We start from the raw sequence: 15,880 nt of genomic DNA, 5'->3' as shown, positions 1-15,880 counted from the left end.
CTTGTAGAAATACATCAAATTCTCAGGTTGTCTTTTGGCGGGGTTTAACGCGGTCAAGCGTTCTTTATATTTATAGACATTCATTTATTTTTTTTTCAATTTTTTCAATGTACACAAATTTAACGTTTAATATTTTGATATAAATAATCCATAACAAAGTATCGTCAGCATCATCAATATTAAACGTCATGGGCACCATTCCTTGGGCAGGCAACAAATCGTGAGTTCCTAACATTTGCTATCATTGAAACACACACACACACACACACACACACACACACACACACACACACACACACATACACCACACACACACATACATACATACATACATACATACATACATACATACATACATACATACATACATACATACATACATACATACATATGCATAAATAATATTAATTATAATATCATATAACAGGTTACATGTAATAGTTTGTCTGATAGCGAGTTTGCGAGGGCATTATCCTACTAATACTGGTTGGATATTTGGCTGCTATTCATAGTCACAGTATGACAAACACGGCCTGTTGCACGGGATGTTGCTTGATGTTGTTGCGATAAATATCACTGCTTTCCACTTCCTCTCTGTCACTACATGGAATTCTGTTTACGGGCTCTCCCTGTAAATTATCAATGTTCAGGGCATCTATCTATCTATCTATCTGGGGAGGACATTTGTGGAGATCATAAATTATGTTTGCATTCTCGTCACTAATGACCTGTACCGTTGCCACAGATTTACCTGTACGTAGTTGTATGTATAGCTCTGTTGTGTGGGAAAAGGTCGTCGGTCAATAAAAACGTTCTGCTGGATACTGCATGCAAGTTGGTGTGCATGCTGTACTCTTTTCTTTTACTCCATTTCTCTGTCTTGCTGGTATTATATGGACTACGACAGCCAGATACTTCAGTGACTGTACATTTTTGAGAAGGGATGAGAGGGCCTTTAGTAAACGCTTGTATCCAAGACCTACATATCATAAGGGAAAGGCCCCTGGATGTATGTTCAATAAAGACATTATACTTCGGGAGGTAGTTGCCAGAGTTACACTTCAAGAGCTCGATCGAATTTGAAAATTTTGCCAAGCTAAAATTTTAAATTTTGTCTCTGGATAGTAAGGGATGGACTATTTAATACCCGGAGGCTTCGAAGATGGTAAGGGTAAAATTATTTTTCCCTGCTTCGAGTTACTGCGGCTCAGAGGAATATTCTCTTGATTTTACCGTTTCTTTTGTTGAAGTGTTTTCTTTACAAGACAGAACCAAAGATATTTGGAAAAGAAATGTATGAAAATTGCACAAAATTCATATCTTACTGTAATCATTCATCATCTGCTTCAGGAAGCTGAAAAGAGACAAGATTTACCCTTAATGCAGTAATGATGGACGATTGAAAAAGACGCTGCTGTGAACTCAATCTGTGAAAAAAGACACTGCCATTATTCAAGGCAGGAAACGCATTCCAAGCTAAGCCACAAAGGTTTTGAAAGATTGCACAACACATTGAGAAGAGAGAAATATGTGCAATGAGATTACACAAATAATCTAACGGCTGGGAGATAGAAAGGGGCTTCTCCCCTCCTAACCCTAAAAGTTTATGTGATTCATAGTTCAAAATTGCAGTATTGATATTAATTTGGATGCAGCTTCATTTTCGCCATAACAGATGTAATCCTATAAAATACTTTGAAAGACAAAATGATTTATTGAGGAAGCATATTAAGACGTATAATTAATAAAGTCAGTCACGTGGGTGGGTATAGGCACACGTTCATGTATAACACAAGACAGGATAAGTTTGACCCAGAATTGTCGAGAACAGCGGTGGACATCGGATGTCTGTGAATTAGACACCTAATTCTTTGATACGGTGTATATATATATATATATATATATATATATATATATATATATATATATATATATATATATATATATATATATATATACACATATATATATAATTTTAATTTTAATGGACCGGAAAGCTGAGAGAGAGAGAGAGAGAGAGAGAGAGAGAGAGAGAGAGAGAGAGAGAGAGAGAGAGAGAGAGAGAGAGAGAGAGAGAGAGGCAGAGAGACAGACATACAGAGATACATACACATAGACGGACAGACGCAGAGAGACTGAGACTTGCAGCAAAGTGGCTTGTCTTTCAGCGGTTCAGCTTTTCCTCACCACTCACCACTAATTCATTTATGATATCCTGTATAGGATGAGTGTGGATGAATACGCAGATTTAAATATTGTCATTTTTTGTAATTATACATGTTGTAATTAAAGTGAGCAGACAGTTAATATTATGTGAAAAAGTGGTATCCCTGCATTACATTTTGAGATACATTGCATTGAAATACACCATACATTTGGCTTTTCGCAATTCATACTACCTTATGACAAATTTCAGCCCTCGAACATGTAGGTAGTTGATTAAAACCAAAGCATTCCCTTCATAAATGACTATCTGATTGTATGAAGTACAAGTAAATGTGTGTTGCTGATTATGCAGTAAGAGAGAGATACATAATGATGTTATGTTTATCAAAAGCACTAAGAAAAACTGCTGAGTCTGCGTTTTCGTGGGTTCTTTTCACATCGTAATCTAGCACGATGACACCTTTTTTTTCTTCTCGCGCAAAGCCTTTTTTGATATTTTTTGAGAAAGTATAAATATTACATGGACGTTTTCCTACATCTCTACATGCAAACCAATGGCATTGGCTGATAGAGTACCGTCTGCCCATATGTAGTCCCCCACCTTGAAGCTAGACAAAAACCCTAAGCTGATTGGCCAAAGGTCATACCTGACGTCAGAGGTTCCCGTTCACACTATGTGACGTGTTAACCGTGGAAAGAAATGTACTGTTTCATACGGTATTGTTCTTTTTCACAAGATGATGATGATGATGATGATGATGATGATGATGATGATGATGACGACGACGATAATGACGATGACGACGACGATGATGATGATGGCGGTGGTGGGTGACGGCTATGATGATAGGCTTTGTTCAATTATAATACAACGATATTTTGACATTATTTCGCTGCCATTTTTGTGACTTCTAAAATGAAAAAAAACAGCTTAATTACGTAAATTCCGCGACAGCTTAGAGTTTATTTCCTAATCTTTGCACAGAAACAATTATAATCGTGTAACCTAAGTTTAAAACCGTACAAGGTCCGAAGCTTGAAAACCGAACAGTTCTCAGTTGATTTCTCGTGATATTTTAGTCTCTAGTGTCCTACTAACATTGATGAAGCCAGCTAGGTCGAACATGAATTATAGATGAAATTCGGTGACATGTGATACGCTGCCATCGCTTTATCTACTGATAATGAAACCTGGAATGGAAAAGGATCTTCGAAATGGATTCGCTGTTTGAAAGGATAATCGCCTACAGAGTCATTAGTTGATAGGAGTGTTTGTCGGCCATGCAGCCCATCAAATCTTTAAAACGAAACAACAGTAAGCATTGAACAGTTAGCCTACATGGCCGTCTTTCGTTTTCACTGTTATGATTTTAATGATGCAGTAAAAACATAGACTCCTAGTGTCTATGATAAAACATAACGCCAATGTCGCAAGCTTATTTTGAAAATGTCTAAATAACGTTCTCAATACATCAGTACTTAAACCGGGCCGTTTTCTGTGCATATAGATGCGCTAACTGTATATTGATTCGTCAAATTTTGATCTCCTTAGAGCTCTCTTGGCGATTTCATTGTCATTGCCTGTTACTTGTGGTTTCTAAACGGAACTTGTTTTAACTGGAGTGCAATACGACTATCGGTAACTGAACATTGCGTAAAAAAGAGGGATTGGTTCAACTTGTAAGATGTAGATTGCGATCTAATTGTATGTAATCCGTAATGTCTTATCTTCTTACTACGTAACTCGGAAAGTAACGACGCTTGATAGACTATGTGATGTGGTACCTTATAATTTAAAGAGCCAGTCCCAGTAACTTTTGATAATTTTTCCCCTATTTTTATTTTTAATGTCAACTACAGGTTCTTGTTCTACTCCCCAAAGCATGTTGAGATACACAGTATTCATCCTATCAACTCAGCCTGTATTTGGGTAAATTGCATTGTTATCGTTGAAAAGTGAATTCCGGTCTGGAAGAGAATTCAAATGTAAACAGTAACAGTGGCTTTTACGCGTATATACGCTGTGTTGATAAACGAAATAGTAGGTGTTTTAACTTGCTTTAGGGAAAGGAATAAGAAATTGCAATTGGCATACGAAACAAAATAGTGAAAATAATTATCAAAAGTTAAAGCTACTAGACCTGTAAGTGGAGACATTCTGTGTATTCTTGCAAAAGTATCATAAAGAGTAACCGTTTGCTTTAAATCATATGATTCAGTTATTGAGCTTAAATATACTCCTGTAAATATACTTACTAAAGGATGCTTATTCAAGTATTATAAAGCCCCGGACAGGGACTACACGAGTAAGTTTGAACAAGACAAATAATAAACGGATGTGCATCTTTCAAATATGACCTCTTACATCCAGTCTGAAACAGGACCCTCCCCTTCAAAAAAAAAACATGAAAAAATCCAAAATATCAGTGGAGCATATACACATGGGATTGTCATGGAAACAGTGTGTTGTCATCCATAGCACTGAATTTCCCACTTGGATGTGGCATTCTCCGTCATTGTAATATGACCAGTTTTGTGGTGAAAGAAAATGGCGGAAACTGTCATATATGTGTATATTATTTGGCCCCGTTCTATCACAAATGAATGTTATGTATTTTTATGCAGTAAAAGGCATTTCCTTCACAAAGTAGACTTAAAGGAATATCTGTAAACTTGCAAAAATTTTTGATGCAATGAATTACAAAGAGATTCAGCTGAAGGGTCATGAACTGATCTCCGGAAGAAAACAACTTTGATTCCAAAATGTGAAAGATTGACGTGTTATGCTTCCAGCACTACTTCATTGAACCATTTGATTGACGACACCTTCCTTTACTTCAAAATTACAAGACATGCGTCATTCTTAAGAATACGCAACCGATGCTGGAGTTCAGTAACCCGAGGAGTTACTTGATATCCATAAATGCTATTTTATATAACTTTTTACCTTGCTGTAGTGCGTTCATCTATCCATCCATCCATCAATCTATCTCTGACATATCCATCCATCCATCCATCCATCCATCCATACATACTTCCATATACATACATACATACATACATACATACATACATGCATGCATGCATGCATGCATGCATGCATGCATGCATGCATGCATACATACATACATACATACATACATACATACATACATACATACATACATACATACATACATACATACATACATACATACATACATACATACATACATACATACATACATACATACATACATACATGTTTTGAATATAAACGAATATCCTCGCACGCAAGTCGATTAGCACGTTGTGGGTGCAAACCTCGCATTTCCTTGTTAATGTCTGTCTGTCTATTAATTTTCTCCACATTTCTGCATCTTTATATTCTTTTAAACTATCGATCTGTTCCACTGTTCTTTGGTTCGTGTGACTTCCTGATGTTCATTCTGGTAACATCACAACCTATTTGAATTCCACATAGTGATATCCATCGAGTCATTAATTACCAATTATTGTTGACTTCATACAGATATTTGTATTATTTAAAAACACATTTGCGCTCAGTTGCAATAGTGTCGGTTACGTAAGATCATCCGAATGCATTGGTTTTGACAATCGTGTGGAGTGTCAGCATCAATCAAAGCTAGACAAAATGACCTTGTAAGCATGCGCAATCAGCTAATCTACGATTTGAACGTTTTGAAACGATAATCGAAGTACCTTGGGTTTCCGGAATGTAACATAATCATACTGATTTCTTAGAAACGTCACTGACTTTTAGAAGGTTATTTATCACGTGCGGATAACGCCATTTGGAATATTTCCACGAGCACTGTGGCTATTAGCGGATTTCCACTTACTCTTGTCGTCATTTGGAACCAAAGATGTTCTTCAGTAAGCAATGACATCGCTCACATAATATCCCCAAACCATATTTGAAGTTGCTCTAAATTATTTTGCCAAAATCATACTCACATATGTTGGCAGAGGAGTAAATGACGAGCAAGGTCACAAAATCTCGATTGACGTCACTCGCACGTCGGTTACTCAGCAACTGCATCTTCTGCTAGAGAGAAGGAAGCGATCATACATCTTGATGGGTGTTGATCTGCAAATATGGAATTCGATAAGACATCAACAATTGACTCCAGTTTGTTTTTGAATTCAGATGCATGCAGTCAACGCTAATGAATCTGACACTAAACATAAGATATTACAATGCTAGAAATAGTCAATTAACGAGACTGTCGGAGGCATCTTTCAAATTTGTAGATATATTTTTCATAGGACACACTGTTTGCAGTCTCTTGACGTGGTCATTATTCTGTCTAGCTATCTTTCATGTTGTTGGACAGCTTAAGCACAGACTACGCGTTGCCATAACAACCGAACCATTTTACGCACTCCCATAAAAAATGACATATAAAAAAATTGACATATTGTGTCAATAGCAAGCATTGTTTCCCGGGCTCTTCGCAAGAAATATGAAATATAAGCGCCAAAAAGAATAAATATCAATTTGTCAAATATCATTCCTTGTCAAAATTGTGTTAAGTCTGCCTGTTCTTTAATATTTTATAAATACTGAGACACGCTGTAACCGTCAAAGCGTCACGCTTTCCCTCGTTTTGAAAATAGTTTTGTGATGATTAGAAACGGGAGCGTATTATGTTCGACTGCTGTGGATATTATCCTGGATTTAAAGAACATTTGCATGACTTGGCTGATAATACTGCGTCTGTATCGTGACTTAAGTTCCATGTGAGTGTATTGAACGGTAACCGACTCTGGCTGACCTTAGTTTCAATTGTGTGCGAGAATCGACGAATAGCGCATTGAAGATGAAGTCAACTGTCTCTGAATGAGAACAGCTATTGGAAGGGGAAAAACACGGATGAGAAAATCTACTACTACTACTACTACTACTACTACTACTACTACTACTACTACTACTACTACTACTACTACTACTACTACTACTACTACTACTACTACTACTAGCTATAGGCCTACAGTCATAATTTTAGTGACAAGTACAAAGCTATGAAGAGCGGATCACCGTATTGGCTTTGTTCGCATTTCCGTGATTGATGACTCTCCATTGATCATACACTTTCCAAGAAAAATAATTCGATGAAAAGTTACATGCTGGTCGTCATTACATTTCCCCTGAAGTTTCTAAAATTTTGTGAAAACAGAAAACAGAATTGCCTCATCCGGCACGTATTTTGCTTAATTCTAGTTGAGCATTCAGCATAAACTAATGCTTATAGGCCTGCAACATTTCTGGAAACACATTATTTACCATAACATGGAGTCCCGTTTAAGGGAAAAGTACATATTTCCCGATTTTGTCCTTAATTTTACTTTAAAAGACATTAGATACAGTTGTCTAAGCATGAAATATGCTCAAAAGTGGTCAACATAAGCGCTGACTGACTCGGAGGAAAATCTTTGCCACTGATTACAGACACAAGTATAACCCGCTTATAGAACACTTTCTCGTCATTCTTGCGCTGGAAAAAAGAAGGAGAGTAGTCCCTAGACCTGTCTGTCTTTTGTTTTTCTATTTGCAGCACCACCGATTCGTCCTTTTTCTGACTTGGCATTAAGTTGAGGGATACATGATACCACCTCGTCATATCGTTGACTTGCGGCCATTTTTGTTTTTATCTGAAACTCTTGGAAAAGCGTTATCTCCGAAATCCGTGAAGAGATGCTGGCAAAATTCTCAGGAAATGCACTCTGTCTCACACATACTTGTCGATTCCACGAATCCGGGAGATCCGATCTCAAGAAGTTCGTTAAACGACCTTTTTGTCGTGGGGTAGCTTGTCCAACCGTGATCGCGTGGGAAGTAAAACAGGGCAGACGAGGAAAGACCAATTATTACTCTCCACAAGAAATTGATTTCTCGGCCTGCATTGCACGTAGAGGTGAACAAACCTCTTTGTTCCTGACACAGTCATTTCTGATCTAAACATTGACTGATACAACGGGGATTTTGCGATGTGCTTACCACAGGAACATCGGTTTAATTTTTCATACCAAAGATAACTTTCCGGAACAAATTGAACCAAAACTATCGAGTAATACTTGTTCTGAATTTATGCATAAAAATTCGACTTTGGAAGTGTGGTCAGTAAGCTGTGCCGACATATTTTTTCGGGCTTCGTGTGAAATTATTTCTTTTTCAAAAAGCAACATGCCTGCCATTTTAGGCAATTTTAACTCTGCAGATTTATTTTTCAATTTTTATAAATCTTTTCAAGATTTGATGGTCAATCCCATATGAACTGACTTGCATCGTTTCCGTTTGACCATTGCTGTAATTTCCGAGGACCTGGTCTGCTAGCGTCGAAAGTGATACCACTGTACATTATCGTAACGGTTGTAACGTGTACGGTTGTACGGTTTGACATTTTAAATAGTGTTGTGGGAAATCAGAGTAACGTATAAACTGTACAAAACGCGCTTAAAGAGTTGTTTTGAAGACTGAGTTATTTTCATCACATCACCATCTTCTTGACTTCGCACTGGTTTCAGACCCTTATCAAGGAAAAGTACGTTGCAAAGCGATCGCTGTGGGAACTTGTTGTGGGAGAGGGCAGTTGGAATGGGGAGGCAAAAAGGAGGCTTTTCTGGCGGAGAGTGCATGAGGAATGGGGGAAACGTATGGGTACTGGGAGGAGGGAATTTTTTTCAAATCGTAGCGGAGGGCAGTTATTTTCCGTTCAAAATTTAATTCTGTTCAAAATTCGTCGGAATAGCATATTTACATTTTACAAAACACCTCTGATTAGAATTTCTCAAAATCGGAATGTTAGCTGACCAGATTTCATGGCATAAGTGTCATTTATATTATTGACTGGCCTTGCAGCTCCTTGTTTAATGGTGTGTATGGAATTCTTGATATAACATACTCAAACATCCGTAATGCTAAGCTAGGTAATTGAAATCTTCCAAAGTACGAATCTGCCACAGGTCAAAGGTCATTCTCCTTTAGTTCTCGGAGTACAGAGTGTATTTGGAATACTATGCCCGACCAACGATTAGAAACAGTTCAACTTAGTTCTCTACAAGTTTATCTTGTGATTAAATTCACAAATGGCTTAGATAATTTTTTTCCATTTCATTGGTATTAAACAACAACACATTAATTATTATTATTATTGTTGTTGTTGTTGTTGTTGTTGTTGTTGTTGTTGTTGTTATTCTTATGTCAAAATATATCGTACATATCCATCAATTTTTATTTTGCCTTTCTCAACTTTTATTCACCTTATTTTTTAACTCACAGTTCACTTCTGCCAGTGAACCACAACAAACTTCATGAAATATTCAGTATAATTGCTGATTGCGAACTTGACTTTTTCATAAGGGGAGTGGCAACTAAAACGTGGCTCACAGAGAGTATTGAGCCAAACCAACAATATCAAAATCCAAAAATGTAACTGTCCTTTATCTTCCTTGGACACTTTGTTGGGTATTTGCAAAGCGATTCATAAAATCAAAACTATCCTCTTTCTGACCGTAACCTAAACCTAGGCTTTCATTGCCTGTACAACGCTATCGAAGATAGCAAAATCATCTTTTGTGAGAAGCATTAGGTTTATCGTTACATCCAAGTCGACAGACATTACGCCTTTTTGAAAGCAATTGATTCGTCCGCCTAATCTTGATGGAACAACAGACACAACCAGAGACAAATGATAGGGCCGGAGGAAACAATCTTGCGATTAACGTTCATATCATTTATCATGACATAAAGCTTCCGTGTTGTGACCGTGTTCTGATAATGGGGTCAATATATTTCAAAGTCACCTGTCTGTAAGCAAAAGGGTTTAAAGTACACGCAGGCTAGTGTCATCCGTGAGCAGACATATAAAACTGAAGTTGTTCTGGCTATATGCATGCCATGGGAAAGTCTACCCAACTGATGATGATAATTTGAAAAAAAACAACAAACACTCAGTTTGACGTAGACATCGATATTTTGATAAGACCAGGGTGCTATAATTCATCAACTTGTCAAAACATGTAACTGCGACGAAAATCGTTTTTTCCTAAAAGATAGTTTTTCAACTCAAAGTTACGTTTGCAACTCTCGTTGGTGGTAAGAGTCCCACCACATATCTATTGGAAATCAATATTTCTGCGCCTTAGCTCCCTTGATGTGCACTGTGTTAGCTGTTTTGAAATCAGCAATTCTTGAATGTCATATTCGTAACCAAGTGCACCTGGTACATGATGATACAACGAGACAGTTCTACGGCTAGTCCTTTTTGTTGTTAAATAGTAATTAATATTTTGCGCTTACCAAGGATCATACGCTATACTGTCTTCTTCGTACGTGAAACACGATAGTCACGTTCTAGCCGATTTAACTGAAGACAGCGCTGACAGCATGGCGACGTGTGTAGGCGTTGAAATTCTACAGCGGTAGCTGAAACAGTGTAGCTCATTCAAAGTGATTATATTGTGTGAGACCTGAACAAAAACAATTATCCCTGGAGGTGAGTCTTTGGAAGTCAATCATCCTCCAGTTACAGTCTACATTAGGCTACATACTCCTGTGTGATTCAATTTTAATCTGTCAATGGGATGAGCTGTGACTAACATCATGAAGTTGCCGTTGAGGGCACTTTATACCTTATCTGCCACTCCTTCAGTTGATAGCGGAGCTAATAAATTTCAACAAACACTAAGGTTCTTTCTGAAAGTTGACCTTGACATCTTATTATATAGCTCTGCCTTCAAATACGTACAGCGTTCAGAGACAGGCAGCAAATCTTTTTTGGAGAGCATTTAATTCATTAATGCCAGCCGAAATGAACTATTGTCCAAAATTTGGCGTTGGGAAAGTTACAAGTGACTCAGCCAATGAAGTCTTCCATTGGTTAGTGTGCTGAATCACAAAAATCACGCCATGCGAAGAATGTCTTAATGCCACGGTATATGTTTATACTTAGTACTGGAGTTCCCCTTATAATACAACCCCGCAACCCTACATGAAACAGTAGCAATATCACTGTCTTACCACAATAATCCATGACACAACACCCACCCTCCTGAACTTTAGGAAAAATTAAGTCTTCATGACACAATGCTTTCATGAGTGCTAACAAAATTTAATGTCACTGCTGAAGGATGTATGCTGATCCTATAAAAACAAGGCAGTCAAATTACTTTACATTTACAATATAACAAGGCTTTACACGTACAAGTATCCTTGATGTACTGCTGGGTTCATGTTACTAGAAAATGCTATATCATAGTTCACTACTCAAGATACTGAACCTATGGCAATCTCTTTGTATGCAAAGTTTACTGCTTGTTTGACAAAATGGTAATTTTGGTGACCTTTAGCAGTCCTACAATTGATAATCATTCCCCATTATTGATGATATCCAATAGTTCATTTCTTTCAAAATACTGCTGCTCAGATTTAAACGTTCCTTTTCGCGGTCTTTATTTCATATTTAGTCTTCCATTAACCCTAATGAATAATTAAAATTTCCAAAGAATGTACTGAGAGAGAGAGAGAGAGAGAGAGAGAGAGAGAGAGAGAGAGAGAGAGAGAGAGAGAGAGAGAGCAAACGTCTTGCAAAAACGAAAAAATATTCATAAGTACCACTGAGGGCGATGAACACTATTCAATAACACCAAAACTTCACATTGTGAATGCAGATGTCTATGTTTTGGCTTTCTAAAGTTCATCTGAAATCATGTACCTGAAGTCTTTCGTACTTCCAAAAGACAGTCTTTTTCCTCTCAGCAATATTTGCGGAACACTGGCAAAATTCTTCTCATTGTCTACTGTTTCCACATTTCTCCTTGTGGCTGAAGTAAATACTAATATCACTAAAATGCCGTTGTGAGATCAGTTTTAAGCAAGCTATACATCATAAAATTTCCACCTCTATGTGACAAATTGTGAAAGCATTGGTGATTACACCGGCAGAGGTAATGTCTGATGGTGAATAAATATTTGAAGGAAATGCAGCAAATGCACAGACATTCTTTTATTATAGTAATATATTTCAAAGGCTAGTACATCAGAAATTATTGCACAAACATCTTTCATTGTTAGTCACTTTTAAACAAGTGTCACGGCATGGTTAAGGTAGGGTGTAGGCTATATTACATTCATGTCTGTACTTTATGGTGTAGACTTAAAAGATTTGATGTATTGTTTTGTATGTAGGAAAATAGAAGATTACAATTTTAAATTGCAATATGTATTTTTCAAAGATAGATTTTAAAAAGGAATCATCCTCTGTAACCCAGTTATTCAGTTATTGGTTTTAAAATATACATCAATAGAGAATACCATGCCATTTTAAGTTGTCCTGTCAATTTGGAGATCTCATTCAGTGTCTGAAATTCAAGCGATTCATCAGCATTGTCTCTCAAAATTCTGTAATGTCATGAAAATTTCACTGATAAAAAATTGTAGCTCTGTGACTGTGCAATGCAGAGGTGGCTGATGATTCCATCCAGTTATTCTGTCATCGTTGGTGTTGTCTCCTTTCTTTGGTGTCTTTATCAACAATAGCTGCATTCAGTGCTATCTTAGCTTCTTCAAATTTAGGATCCTGATGAAGTGTCTCTTTAAAGTCTTTGATAGCTTCATCAAATCGACCTGTAAATACAGGAATACAAAACATGACATCTTACTGATAATTCATTTAATAGTTTGCTGTCTGTTGCTAAAGTGATGTCAAATCATTGTCTAGTTCAAGCCTCAGACATCATTGCAGAAATCAACATCATGTGATACATATTCCGTATTATACCATACCAGTATGCTGATAGCACACATGCAGCAATCTGATTGGTTGAGACGTGAAAAGAACCGTGGTATATTCGCGATATACCACGCATGGTTGGCACACACACAAACTCTTGGCAAGTGCAAAAATCCTTTTTTGACGTTTCATCCCAGAATTTCAATATACTATTATGATATAATAGCAATAAAGCACACCCAGTGATGGTATACCATTCGATTGTGAACTGATCAAAATCTCGAGTATACCATTGCTGGGCGTGCTTTATTGCTGTAAGGGACATAAGCTGTAACTTGTGGCAAGTTTTTCAGTATTCTGCTTCTGTATATCAACTACGGTGTCTGACCCTAATCCGTTTGTCATGCTGAAATTTCGAGTATCCTTTTTGTCAACACAGCTTGTATGTGTCTAGTGATGATTGTTTATTGTTTACAAATGAATTCTAGTCCGGACTTGAATACAATTTTCAACAATAACAATGAAGACTATACTCATGTATGTCGTGTTGATATGCTTAATACTTGGCACTAAATTACAGTTTAGGGATTCAATGCAGAAAGTGTAGGGAAACCACAAAACAAAAGTTCTGAAAAAAATAGCCAAAAGATACAGCTTATGGAGCTTTAAGCATAGTATCGAAAAGACAATGTATAGGGTATCTATCTCTGAGCTTTTCAAACACTTCAAGAATTTGTCAGAGAAAATTAGCAAATTCACTGTGTTTAGGTGGGATAACATAGCCATATTATGTAAATCTCTGGCATTATTACCAACACTATAACTGTAATTCATTCATTGTTTCAAACACCTACCATTCAAAAATATTAATATTTCTCCTGTGTTTATTTCATGCTAAATTTATACCCAAGGTTTTAACACTGTGCCATTCTACTGACTTACATGCACACTGTTATATTATTTGCATTAATATGGAAATACCTCCAGTGTTTAAAGGCTCAGTAGCTGTGATTTTTGATGACTTTTTGCATTTTGTCAGTTGCAAGTTATTGTTCAATTTCTCCAAACATGTTTAAACAACTACTGCTTAGCTTATAAACACAGCATCTGTATGTGTAGAGTACACTGTTATTGTTTACAAAATTCAATTGTCAACAATAACAATGCAGTCTACACATGTAAAGGCTGAGTTGACTAGCTGAATACTGTGTATCTCAACATGCTTTGGGGAGTAGAACAAGAACCTGCAACTGATATACAAAACAAAAAACAGCGAAACAATCATCAACACCTACATAAAAGTTGTGCTGTCCTTGTTTAACTAAGGGATTTACCATTAGGCCATGGAAGTAAGTTAGTCAGGATGTGGAAAATTCTTACATTTGTTGAATGCTTTTTTAGATTTCACACAACAAGCATATCATTTTTTCCTTCATCCTTTGACTTTATCAGCCGACCTTCGAGGGAATTTTTTAACATCAGTACTGCTGCCAAGAAATCTTTCTTACAAAATCTGCTGATATTTTCTATTAATTACCATCCCTCTGAAAACCTAATGGTTCATCTCCAACTTGACTTTAAAATAACAAATGAAGCTGGTAGGAAAAGTGTTAACAATTGTCTGGTATTTTTGTCTGCATTTGTTTACTTCTTGTGCATTTTCTCAGAAATTGAAGCAAAAGTTTGGCCATCTACACAATCTATCTGTTAACAAAAATCTCTGAATGTTGACATGTTGGTAGTATTCTTCTATAATGAAGTACAATAATTACTTCATGGAAAAATGACATGTCATTAACAAAGGACTGTAAAAGTCAAAGATTCCAGAAGATTTACTGAAATGAATGTACTCACTAAGTCTATAATGTATCTGTCCTCTGTTGTAGTATGATACTGTCAGATCTTTTTGGAGTTTAATGGCTTCAGTGTAGTCTTGGACTGCTCGTACAAATTCCACTTGCAGGTATCTCAGTTGACCTCTGTTGTTGTGTGCTAAGGCAAGCTGTTTGGCACTGTGAAAATTATACACAGGTAAATGGGTTGAAGAAAAGTAGTTGTGTATTGTAAAGTGATGTATGGTTTTATTCATAGTGATATTGCATCAGCAGGAAAGTTACATTGATGTACTTTGTAATTCTGTTAATGACTGTCTTTGCTAATCATCTTGTCTTGTCTTGTCTTTGAAATTGTACACAGATACTTAGGAATTGTTACCAAACCTGTTTGTTTTTGAAGAAAATAGATATATGGACTGGTACGCCATAAATGTGGGATTTTGATTCACAAGTAACCATTTCAAAATGTCATTTCTTGCTCAGCATGCTCTTGATTCTCTGGTGTACACTCTATGTGAGGCCAACAAAGGATTTTACACATGATAAACTGCATAGCTAAGGCAGTCTTTCGTGCTGAGTTATGCCAAGTCTCTACTTGTTGATGTTACAAGTACAGGCTCAGGGCTATATTGTGTAGTTGTGTATCCATAAAAACACCCCAGTACTAGTATGTTTTCTAAATGTGTTTGTATTGGGTCCTGCATTCAAATACCAGGAGTCACATTAACAAAGTCTAAAATACATTTGAGTGTTTTTCACTTGACAGGTCCATAGACTCATCGTAACACAGCGATATAAATATGCGACACTTGTAGGAGAAACTATTTACAGCGTGAATACTCACACATCTTCATTAAGGCCTGTTCGGTTTAACTTCACGGCATACCCGGAAGTGACTTGCTCAATGAATTTCGTGTACTCTTGTTCAGCCTCTAAGATCTTTCCAGAATCAGCCAAGTTCTCTGCCTTTTCAAACACAGTCCATTGTGAACTGGTTTCTTCACTTGCCATGGTTCGAATCTGATTTGGAAACAGGTTCAAAGCAGGAACGACTCACTTGCCAACTTATGACAAGGCTACGACTCTACGCCTTCGGCCATTGATGACGGTGACACAGACTGACCTAGGTTAAAGGTCACTATAAAT

At 36.9% G+C, this 15,880-nt stretch overlaps 1 protein-coding gene across 1 annotated transcript; it reads right to left on the bottom strand.

The window, feature by feature from the left end:
* Positions 1-12,160: 12,160 nt before the first annotated feature.
* LOC139116175 (tetratricopeptide repeat protein 32-like) lies at positions 12,161-15,880 on the bottom strand. The gene is made up of 3 exons (XM_070678728.1): positions 15,579-15,880; positions 14,754-14,911; positions 12,161-12,793 (listed from the first exon to the last, which is right to left on the bottom strand). The coding sequence occupies exons 1-3, from the start codon at positions 15,743-15,745 to the stop codon at positions 12,660-12,662; spliced, it is 459 nt and encodes a 152-aa protein (XP_070534829.1). The 5' UTR covers positions 15,746-15,880; the 3' UTR covers positions 12,161-12,659.

The sequence above is a fragment of the Ptychodera flava genome, chromosome 17 (assembly GCF_041260155.1).
Source record: "Ptychodera flava strain L36383 chromosome 17, AS_Pfla_20210202, whole genome shotgun sequence".
Taxonomy (NCBI): Eukaryota; Metazoa; Hemichordata; class Enteropneusta; family Ptychoderidae; genus Ptychodera; species Ptychodera flava.
The sequence above is the reverse complement of the archived record's forward strand: the minus strand, read 5'-3'. Positions and strand labels throughout refer to the sequence as shown.

Bases quoted from the DNA above. Each gene is read 5' to 3' on its own strand.
- LOC139116175 (XM_070678728.1), bottom strand. From the start codon at position 15,745: ATGGCAAGTGAAGAAACCAGTTCACAATGGACTGTGTTTGAAAAGGCA. The intron at 14,912-15,578 runs GTGAGTATTCAC...TAATTTTCACAG, and splicing joins ACAGGCCTTAATGAAGATGT to TGCCAAACAGCTTGCCTTAG. The intron at 12,794-14,753 runs GTGAGTACATTC...CTGTATTTACAG, and splicing joins ACAGATACATTATAGACTTA to GTCGATTTGATGAAGCTATC.